The sequence below is a fragment of the Pecten maximus genome, chromosome 8 (assembly GCF_902652985.1).
Source record: "Pecten maximus chromosome 8, xPecMax1.1, whole genome shotgun sequence".
Taxonomy (NCBI): domain Eukaryota; kingdom Metazoa; phylum Mollusca; class Bivalvia; order Pectinida; family Pectinidae; genus Pecten; species Pecten maximus.
Genome location: NC_047022.1, coordinates 9642966 through 9654151, shown reverse-complemented (window position 1 = coordinate 9654151; position 11186 = coordinate 9642966). Strand labels below are relative to the sequence as shown.

Here is an 11186-nt window from a genome sequence, read left to right as displayed (position 1 = left end):
AAGAAGGTATTTGGAAGGTGATATGGGGATAAAGAAGGTATTTGGAAGGTGATATGGGAGATTAAGAAGTTAATTGGGAGGTGATATCGGAGATAAAGAAGGTATTTTGGAGGTGATATGGGAGACTAAGAAGGTATTTGGAAGGTGATATTGGGGATAAAGAAGGTATTTGGGAGGTGATATGGGAGATAAAGAAGGTATTTAGGAGGTGGTATGGAATATATAGAATGTATTTGGGAGTTGATATGGGAGACTAAGAACGTATTTGGGAGGTTATATGGGAGATAAAGAAGGTATTTGGGAGGTGATATGGGAGACTAAGAAGTTAATTGGGAGGTGATGTGGGAGATAAAGAAGGTGTTTAGGAGGTGATATCGGAGATAAAGAATGTATTTAGGAGATGATATGGGAGATAAAGAAGGTATTTGGAAGGTGATATGGGAGATAAAGAAGGTATTTGGAAGGTGATATGGGAGATAAAGAAGGTATTTGGGAGGTGGTATGGGGGATAAAGAAGGTATTTGGGAGGTGATATGGGAGATAAAGGTATTTGGGAGGTGGTATGGGGGATAAAGAAGGTATTTGGGAGGTGATATGGGAGATAAAGATGGTATTTGGGAGTTGATATGGGAGACTAAGAAGGTATTTGGGAGGTGGTATGGGAGATAAAGAAGGTATTTGGGAGGTGGTATGGGATATAAAGAAGGTATTTGGGAGGTGGTAAGGGAGATAAAGATGGTATTTGGGAGTTGATATGGGAGACTAAGAAGGTATTTGGGAGGTGGTATGGGAGATAAAGAAGGTATTTGGGAGGTGACATGGGAGATAAAGAAGGTATTTGGGAGGTGGTATGGGGGATAAAGAAGGTATTTGGGAGGTGATATGGGAGATAAAGAAGGTATTTGGGAGGTGGTAAGGGAGATAAAGATGGTATTTGGGAGTTGATATGGGAGACTAAGAAGGTATTTGGGAGGTGGTATGGGAGATAAAGAAGGTATTTGGGAGGTGACATGGGAGATAAAGAAGGTATTTGGGAGGTGGTATGGGAGATAAAGAAGGTATTTGGGAGGTGGTATGGGAGATAAAGAAGGTATTTGTGAGCTGATATGGGAGATAAAGAAGGTATTTGAGAGGTGATATGGGAAATGTTTCTGTTTTTTTTTAACCACGCGTGTCCACGAAAACGGGGCCATGAATTCAAATGTGTCTACTATTACATGGAGTAAGACATACAGTATGAAATTATTATTTAAGGGTTAAGAACGAAATTATGACTAGGTTACATTCCAGCTATTCTGTTAAAGCTTTTTCCCGATTCCTTACAATTAAATCAAGTTACCATGCAACATTTCTGTGGAAAATCCAATTTTATAGATAACATACATTCTCTTAGAAATTATTACACCGCTGAATCAGCCAATCAAGAGAATTTACAAGCGGCGGTGTACCTTTTTAACGTTATGAGATGATAACATACATTTTAATCCAATACACATGCTTGTTACAATCAAGATTAAATTATAGTTAGATAATTCAGACCATTTTCTCCATCTCATGTTGCGGTGTAATTGTGCAAGCCTCACAATTCTTGTATGTTTTTTGTTTGTTTTGTTTTTAATGAATACTGAACTTTGGTGTCTAACAGCTGTAAATGTCTTGATTGTTCACAATCGTTGTTAAAGTAGGTTGTGTAATAGGGAGGAGTAATGAAAAATACCCTTCCAGTGTGGGCTTCGAACTAGCGATATTTCGCTCCCAAAGCGAACATCCTATTCTACTCTATCCTTTTACAGTAAAATACATGCTTTGTATCTTTCTGGCCGTGCGTTTGAGTGGGCGGACAGACAGACGGACGGAGAGATTTCACCGGTGGAGGAATAATGATATCCACTACATGGAATACCATATGACAAATATTAGGCTCGTTAAGCAATTTTAAATGACAAGGTGTTGAAGCTGTGTATTTCTTTGATGGAAACAAAAAATATTCCTAACATAGGTTTTGGTGTACGTAAATTTTAGGGATAATCTCATTCAGCTAAACGTTTATATATATATGTGTATACAGTTCAATAGTCTTGTTGTTTAGAACTCATGTGTGTATACACAAAACTTTGAAAACGTCCCATGAATGGTTATTGTTTTAACACAAGTGTGTATTAACAACTACGGTCTGTACACACCGGAAGTGTAAGTACATGTATAAATAAATACAAGTTGTCTTGTGACATTCCGTACTCGTCATGATTTCCGGTTAGTTTATAATTGACTGTAATTCACATTTGGGACGAAATTGTCAACACTAGTGAATTAAATAATTTGACCCGATATCTGAAGCACATCGTCCTGGCTGCTCACTCGCTGGTTGCACAAAGCGCGCTGCTGTCGCAGAGACACTGTCTTTGCGCATGCGCGATGACATTTTGATTACGACCTCAATTATCCGTCATTATCTCCGTCAGAGCATTGCTGTAACGGCTTATACTGTATATCAATTTACACATTGAGTCTACGGTCTTGGTCTCATATAAAACCTATTTTTGATTCGATACTTTTAGGTTCATAATATTATTTTGCTGGACTCTTCATTTTAAAGTAAAAATGAGTGTCGTACGAGCGATTTTATAATTACTATGTATGATGAGTAATCATTTTACGCGAGGCTGTCAATATACAGAAAGGAGGGCCCAGCCGGAAGTAAATACCAGTCACATCAACGTTTAGCTTGTTTATAACCAGCTACAATTACTGCTCTTGTCAAGGATGGTGTGTCCCTCTCGTCCCGACGCTGTAATCGTGCAAACGATCATATCATCCTAACCCTGCAAAAATGGCGAAGAAGTTGATCGCGATATTGGCTGTCTTTCTAGGCCTCGTCTCTGGAACTGTTAAAGGTATGTAAGAAAATAACATATCGTGTCAAATATTATACAACATCTGTTCCATGGGTCTCGATATCTATATAGAGAGACATAGAGATAGAGAAGTGTATATTTTAAAAGGATTAAAGAAGGTGTATGATTTCATATTCTCAAATCCTTTTCTTATTTTCTATTGTGTATAAATCCCGTGTTTCCATTCACCTTCTACGCCAATTAGGTGGTTGCATATGTAGCCCAGTGTGTGCCTATTCTTTTTTAGATTACATGAATTGTAATTTGGACCCCCCCCCCCCCCTTTAATTGAAATGCATGTGATTATAGTGACATTATATACCTATCGATGTGGGATTTATATCCTTATTGTTTCCCGTAGGATTGTATTAGTGAAGTACCAGAATCACATTAGTTTTTAAATAAGCTATAAATTAAACCCCCTTCTGTTAGAAAATGATATTGGTACATGTGTAATGCTTAAAGGTCAGTGGTGTTATTTACTGGGTTAATATGATAAATCTCTACGAAGATCAAATGAAACAACAACTGATATTACAGTTTGTCGGTAAAGTAATCCTGACCAATTACAATTTAAAGCAAATTTGATGTCATTATATTCCATTTATATCAGCAGTGCATTGGAGAATGACATCAAATACCGTGCGTTACATATGTAGATCTTTTTTGATATACAAAATGTCTACATATTGATTAGTCGATGTGTCAGTTTAGGTCCCTTTGCTCCAGTTCGACGGCACGACATATGATTGTTTTGGCAGTATTATCGAATTAAGGTTTCTCTGTGCATTGTTTACTGTTTTAGCGAAGTATGGCGTCCTTAGTAGGAGCGAGTCAATGACATTAGGTATTTCTCTCTTAATGGTTAACTGTTGTCTATAGCGACGAATGGTGTCTTTAGTTACGATGAGTCTGAGTACCAATGACATTATATTTATTTTGTCTATAGATGTATATACAACAAATCTAAAGCATGTAAATGAAAATCAATTTAATATTTTTCTCCTTCATATTGAGTAAAATCAATATTATTTCTTAATAAATTCACGTCATCAATTGAAAATAACAAAACAGATTACTTAGGCTATGCTCTGTATATTCTTTCGAGGTAATTTCGTATTTAGGTAACATTGATATGGTCCCGCGATATATTTTAAGTGTATATTGAGGTCCAATAAGTCCATGTGAATCAGTTATTAATTCCATTCAAGTGAAATTACCGCAGTTTTCACCATACACTGGTGTATATAATCGGCCAGTTCAATAAAAGTCATCATCTTTAAAGTTTCCGTCCATAGGATGTAGACATATATATACTTATATACTTACTAACTTGATCAATGGATAACGACATGAATGAATGAATAAATGAAGTGAATTAATAAATTGAGTAAATGAATGAAGTGAATGAATGAAGTGAATGAATGAAGTTAATGAAGTGAATGAATGAAGTGAATGAATGAAGTGAATGAATGAAGTTAATGAAGTGAATGAATGAATAAATGAAGTGAATTAATAAATTGAGTAAATGAATGAAGTGAATGAATGACGTTAATGAAGTGAATGAAGTGAATTGATAAATGGAGTTAATGAACGAATGAATGAATGAAGTGAACGAATGAATGTAGTGTATGAATAAATGAAGTGAATGAATGAAGTGAATGAATGAAGTGAATGAAGTGAATTGATAAATGGAGTTAATGAACGAATGAATGAATGAAGTGAATTATGAATGAAGTGTGTGAATAAATGAAGTGAATGAATGAAAGAATGAATTAAGTGAATGAATGAAAGAACTAATGAAGTGAATAAAGTGAACGAATGAATGTAGTGTATGAATGAAAGAAGTGTATGTATGAATGAAGTATATGTATGAATGAATGAATGAAGTCAATGAAGTGAATGAAGTGTATGAATGAATGAAGTATATGTATGAATGAATGAATGAATGAATGAAGTATATGTATGAATATGAGGCAGAGCATAAAACTTCATGACTATATGGTATGTAAACTAAAATATTGAAATAAAGAATTAATGAAAAGTACAGATGGAATGATATGAATGATTTTTTACGGATGGAAGCAGATCCAAGAACTGGGCATGCCATTTTCATAGTACATTGTTGTTATAATGCATACAAAATGATGCTTATTTAAATTTGCATATATCACACGTAAATAGTAAACTGTATGTTGTCTTGAAATCTTTTGGAGTCTTTACATATATAACATGTGATATCGTGAAAACATTAAATCAATTATTCGAGTACTTTCACTTCAAGTGAATGAAATTCAATGCCATATATAAATTGCTGCTACGTTATTTCAGGACAAGGAATCGGAAATGGAAACAAAACAGAGGTCACACATCACGTGACGTCTAAGAATTTTCCTCAGCCTTATCCCCCAAACACCCATCAGCAGTGGAACTACAGCATGGACCATGGTCAGTGGACGATCATTTTCAGGACAGTGGACATTGAGCAGTCACGTAGCTGTCAAAAAGATTATCTGTATATTTACGACGGGGCGAATTCAAAACAGTAAGTGGAGTCTTTGTTTTTGAATTACATTAAACGAATAAATATTTGAAAAATTGATTGTGTATTCAAGACACATAATATATGTAAAAAGCACATTGATATATCAATTTATTATCTATACAGTATACGCTGAATCATGGTATTCAACTGCTGTTTTTTCCTCCCTATATCTTGTCTTTTCAACAATCTTTTAAGAACTTAACTGTTACGTTGGGGACTAAAACTGTAAAATTCCAGAAGGATGGAAGTTACATGATTTGTTTTTTAATTGTGTTTATCGCCTTGAAGAGTCGTGATCCTTGTGAGGCGGGATCTCCTTTAAGGAGTGTCATGCCATCCACTTCAGTCGATTTAGGTAAAGTGTCTTGCCCAAGGACACAACCATGACAGCACAGACCGTCCTGTTTCTCAGCTTCCCGAGAAACGAAATCCGACACCGGTAGGGAGTGTCGCACCACGCTCCTAGAATCTTCACCTCGAGCTTTCGTGGTCGGCATTGTAACGAAGAACCTAAACATATGTAAAAAAAAAAAAAAAAAAATTCGAGGATAAATCATTTTAAATTATCATCTTGTTGATATGTTAAGTATTTTCGTTTTCACAGAACATAATATTCAGTTGAGATGACATCAACTTCCCCCTTATTTGCTTCCCCTTGCGTTGTTTATTTGTGGAAGTCAATGTGACCATCGGCTTGTTTAACATAGCTTGATAGTTGAACAATAATCACAATGTTTCGGCAGATGGAGGCTGGAGAGACCATGATGCTGCATTAAACCAGATGTCTGGATTTTAGCTTCATGTTCTGCAGATACAATTGTTGTCCATTGTTCCCCCTGTGAAAGTGAAACATACGCAAATGATACCTGATTCATATATTAGTTTTCCATTAACCAGGAACACTGATCTGCCAGGTTGTCTGGAATCCATAGTGACCTAATTAGTAGGGGCACTTTGGGTACCACATGCGGGACAATAAGCATGGTCATTCCAGACTAACCCTTTTGCTTCAGTTGCGTTTTCTTATTGTAAAGTAACGATGGTGTCTTCGATTTTATTACGGTTATCATAATACATTTAGGTATATATATATTCAAACATGATTTGTGACACAATAGTGATGTGTAGATATTTAGGTATTAAGAGGAAGAGTAACTTTATGGAATGAATCTATATAATGTGGTTTAAACGCATGGGATACATCATTGAGCTCGTGTTGTTAGGGAGGCACATAGCCGTGAAAAGCCTAATCAACTCTCTTAATTTTGGCGATCTGTGAATACCGATACAATTTATAAAAAAAAAATTTAATGCATTTTTACCGGTGAAATATTGAAAATTATTCTTTCTATAAAAGAAATATTTTTCATTCGTGAAACTTTTTCTGATTTGGCCAATCAGAACACTGCTAACAAACTGCAATGGGGATATTAAGATTTAAATACGCTCGTGAAAAATATCAAAATTGTATCCACTCTCCTGAAATATATTTGGTATTACTGCAGACACTGCTAGATATATATCCCCTGTATATGACATTAACATGTATTTTTTCAATGGTAGTTTTATATCAGAGAATAGATTTGTGCATTACAACATACTTAGCTGTTGGTATTGCGTTTCAATGTCAGGACAGATGAGAGTTTAAATGTCTGAATTTTTCCGTTAAACTGTCTGTGAATTTTTCAGTTTAATTGTCTGTGAATTTTTCAGTTTAATTGTCTGTGAATTTATCATTCTGTGAATGTCTGCTCAATTATCATTATGTAACAATACCATCAAGCATGACTAATACAAACAAAAATCAAGGTTACATGTTAATGATTGTGTTTTCCTCCCGGAGCCTGGCAGAGCCGATAGCTTCTCCCATGATAAACATACCTCATCACCACGTGTGTGGTGAATCACCCAATAATCGGATACTGTAATACATAATACTTAGTGTAGACAATATACAATAAGTATGACGGTTGTCGTTTTCAATGCTGTGGATGAGCTATATATCCCCGTTATAGAAGTATGTCAAAGTGGAGATGTCTCTTAATCGGAACCAGGTCACGTTTACAATCACGTGGATGAGTGAAGTTCAAAGCAATATAAACGACTGTAGTGTGCGCTACATACCATGTCATTCTTGTCATGGTATATACTTTTGTAACGATTTTCTAACATTATCAATAAATGTCGGCTGTATGGCGTCACGTGATCGCCTCGGTAGTCAAAACTTGCTTTACCTTTAGGGGGATAATACACTATCAAATGAACAAACTTAAATGTTTTTTTTCTTTTGTAAATCCTCAAAACGCACGATTACAGCTTCAAATAGAAGAACAAACATTTTGTTATAATCATTTGCTTCATTTATATTGTGACAATTGTCAGATACTCATTAAGAACTCATTAATTGCACAATTTAACCAAAATTGCCCCAGAACGTCAGGTCTATTCTCTTTGGGTTTTTTTTTTTCAAGAATCTCCGTGAAAATCTATAATTCTTCTTATCATATTTTGTCCTTGTTTTATCGATGTTGAGTTAAAATGGTTTATGGCATAAACTATTGTCTTAAACCCCTCTTAATACACTTTTTATAGTATGCACTTTCTGAAGTACAAACTTACTTTTGATGTTTCAGCCCAGAGAAAAGATTATGTGATAAACTTGAGAACATGGCCGACTTCCGAAGTACTCGTTCTTCCATTCGGATCGTTTTTCATTCTGACGGAGCTGGCCAAGCCCAAGGATTCGACATGCAAGTTGTTCACATTCCAAATGAAGGTAAACTTTTCTGTCAAGCCCAGTTTGGGAATCACATTTTGTCAGTTGAATTTACAACTAGTAACATCTCCACTATAAATTTTATCCACTATTGCAAATACTCCAATTTCATTGGTGGTTTGAGCGTGTGATTGAATATGAGATAAAATGTTTGCCGTCATTTTTCAGTAACATTTCCTGTATTGACATGATAGCGTGTGTTCAGTTGATTCTTTTATTAAGCAAGACATTGGACAAAAGACACAATATGTTAGAACAATTGGAGGTTCAGATACCTAGAGCAAAATGAATTAAGCTAAATCATACAGTTGTTTCATTTATCTAGGACACGACAGTGATGTAAGGGACATCATACAGTTGTAACATCCCTCTAAGATTCGACAGTGATGTTAGGGACACCAAGTTATTACGTCCCTCGAAGACTCGACAGTGACGTTAGTGACACCAAACAGCTTTAACGCTCTCTAAGACTCGTCAGTAATGTTAGTGACACCATAAAGCGTTTGCGTTCCTCTTAGACTCGACAGTAATTCTGAGAGCCTTTAAGTGGTGATATCTGCGATAAGAGCAAGACATTTGAAATATTGATGGGGAGGTTACAATATCCATGATATCATAAATATGTTAGTTGAATGTAAAACATTGATATCACTCGTTTGTTTCTATTACTAGATTACTACAAACAACTTTTGTTGAAAAGACAAAGCCAAGGTAAGGAAAACAGCTCAATACCAAAATATGATTACTTAACTTTATCACATTTTTGATATTGTTGAAATTAAAAATGACAGTAACGTTTTAATTGTATTTGCTGTTAAAATACTTTATTTTTTGAGAAGGAACGAACTTAGATTTATTCAAAAGATAAACGATACAAGTATCCCGTCGGCTTTCAATTCACGATGTAACACACTTTCTTCATTATCCTGAATAAGCATTGTTTTTTTATGATAGCATAAACAACACAAATTATGACTTGATTTTCCAGCCGCCAAGGTAACCGTCATTCAAGTGGAATCAAGAAATTCCTCATTCCTCTATGTTCCATTAACCGTTGCATTGGTGATCTTGTTCTTAATTCTTCTCACCTTGGCCGTGTTTCTCGTCATTGGCCTCAGGAGGAAAAAGAATCATGCAAATGACACAATTCTGGCTATCAAACCACATCGACCTTCCGCGACCTCAAACATTACTTCCGGTCGACGATACACTCGCCAACTTAGTATGGACAGTGACAACCTGTCCCATCTCCTGCCGTCAAACAAACCGGAAGTTCACTCGCCAACACAGCCAGGCTCTCCAGGATACAATAGTTACATCTGACCTCTGTATTAGAACTGCGAATGTGACTAAATGAAGATATCTACACAAAAAAAAAACAAAAAAAAACGGTTTAAATGTCAGCAGTAAAATGATAGTGGTAAAATCATAGCATCGTATTGAAATGACTTCACTTACCAATTCATTGGAATGCTATGAAGGTAGAATTTCTGCACAGAGGTGTGTTAAAACACATCCGTATTTGACCATTATTAAATCGATTTTTAAAATTGTATGAATCCCTAACATATAACATGTAGCTTCAAACTATGTATAACTCGGAAATAAGCAATTTATTCCTTGCAGGGAAAATCATCTAATAAAATAGGGTTTAAAATAAACCAAACAGCCAAGTCGTAGTCCTGGTTTGTACGATGGAAACTGAACCAGTGTGATCCTGGTCAATTATGTTTTTTATTGACATCTTTTGTGAAAGTGATGATTTTACTTTTGATTTCTTAATCAGCCGACCCTTAAAATAAGTCAATAGAGAAATAAGCAAAGAAATCCCGATTAAATAAAACATAAACTTTGGCTTATTTTACCAGGTTCTTATATGATATTTGCGTGATTTTGGCCAAAAAGTCCGTAAAACAAGACAATACAAACAATACAATACGTAGTTTTTAATAACAATGTTTATAATTTTATTCAAGTACGTGTACCTTTGGGTTTTTATGTGTGTTTGGAGTTTCTCTGCCCTTACACAACTGCTGCGTAAAAATACATCAATAAACGCTTACATTTATAACTTGACCTCTGTACATTTATACTATTTCATTTTTTCACTATTTCAATTTATTAACTCTTGTCATATATTCTAATGTAGTTTTTCAAATGCGTTCTCATACTTTAATATCTATTATAATACGTCATCAATGCTTGTGTACTCTCCAAATGTGTCGCCAATACTTACTTCACGGTCAAATTCGTCATCAATTTCTATGTACCTTTATTAACACTTAATTTCAGTCTACCTTCTCAAGTTAGTATGCGAAGCGTTTGAAATGCAGGCACATGCAAAAGCTAAGTACATTTATCCTTAATTTTTGATGTTTCATGCATTCAAAGTAACGTCATGATGGGACATATTGTAACATTATGTATACAAATTGTATTTTTGTATTATTAAGATAAAAGAATTTTACCATATTGGACTATTTTTACCTTGCTAGATTAGACTTATATCTGATCAATTTTAAGATGTAATTCAATACTAAACACATCTGCGATCTTTTCCAAAAGATATTTATTAGAACCTTGGTATAGACCAATGTCACCTACCAAAATCGGACGAGTGAATTTCCGGAAAAAAGGATGTTTTTTAATGTTTTATTGAGATAGATCGTTGCTGAGATATAGTATGAAATATCCAAAAACATCATGTAGATTTTAAATGCATTTTTGAAGAATAAAAGAAATCATTGTGAATGCGTTTTCAGGTCGATTCCTTTGTCTGTGATATTGAAATTATGTGTGCATCTATCGTGTACACTGCATATCAGAACAATTACTGTAAACATTTCTAAACTGACTACCTTGACCATTTTCGAATGGCAGTAATCATCTCTAAACTGACTACCTTGACCATTATAGAATTACAATAAAAATCTCTAAATATTAATCAACCAATGTGATATTATGTCGTTAA

The 11186-nt window shown here is 34.9% G+C and overlaps 1 protein-coding gene across 1 annotated transcript; it reads left to right on the top strand.

Moving 5' to 3' along the window:
- The first annotated feature begins 2465 nt into the window (after positions 1-2465).
- Positions 2466-10966, top strand: LOC117332433. Its single transcript, XM_033891332.1, has 5 exons — positions 2466-2894; positions 5226-5439; positions 8073-8215; positions 8888-8926; positions 9204-10966. The coding sequence occupies exons 1-5, from the start codon at positions 2831-2833 to the stop codon at positions 9536-9538; spliced, it is 795 nt and encodes a 264-aa protein (XP_033747223.1). The 5' UTR covers positions 2466-2830; the 3' UTR covers positions 9539-10966.
- Positions 10967-11186: the final 220 nt, after the last annotated feature.

Coding starts and splice junctions, on each gene's coding strand:
- LOC117332433 (XM_033891332.1), top strand. CDS start 2,831: ATGGCGAAGAAGTTGATCGCGATATTGGCTGTCTTTCTAGGCCTCGTC. Junction 2,895..5,225: donor CGTCTCTGGAACTGTTAAAG/GTATGTAAGAAA, acceptor ACGTTATTTCAG/GACAAGGAATCGGAAATGGA. Junction 8,216..8,887: donor TGTTCACATTCCAAATGAAG/GTAAACTTTTCT, acceptor TTCTATTACTAG/ATTACTACAAACAACTTTTG.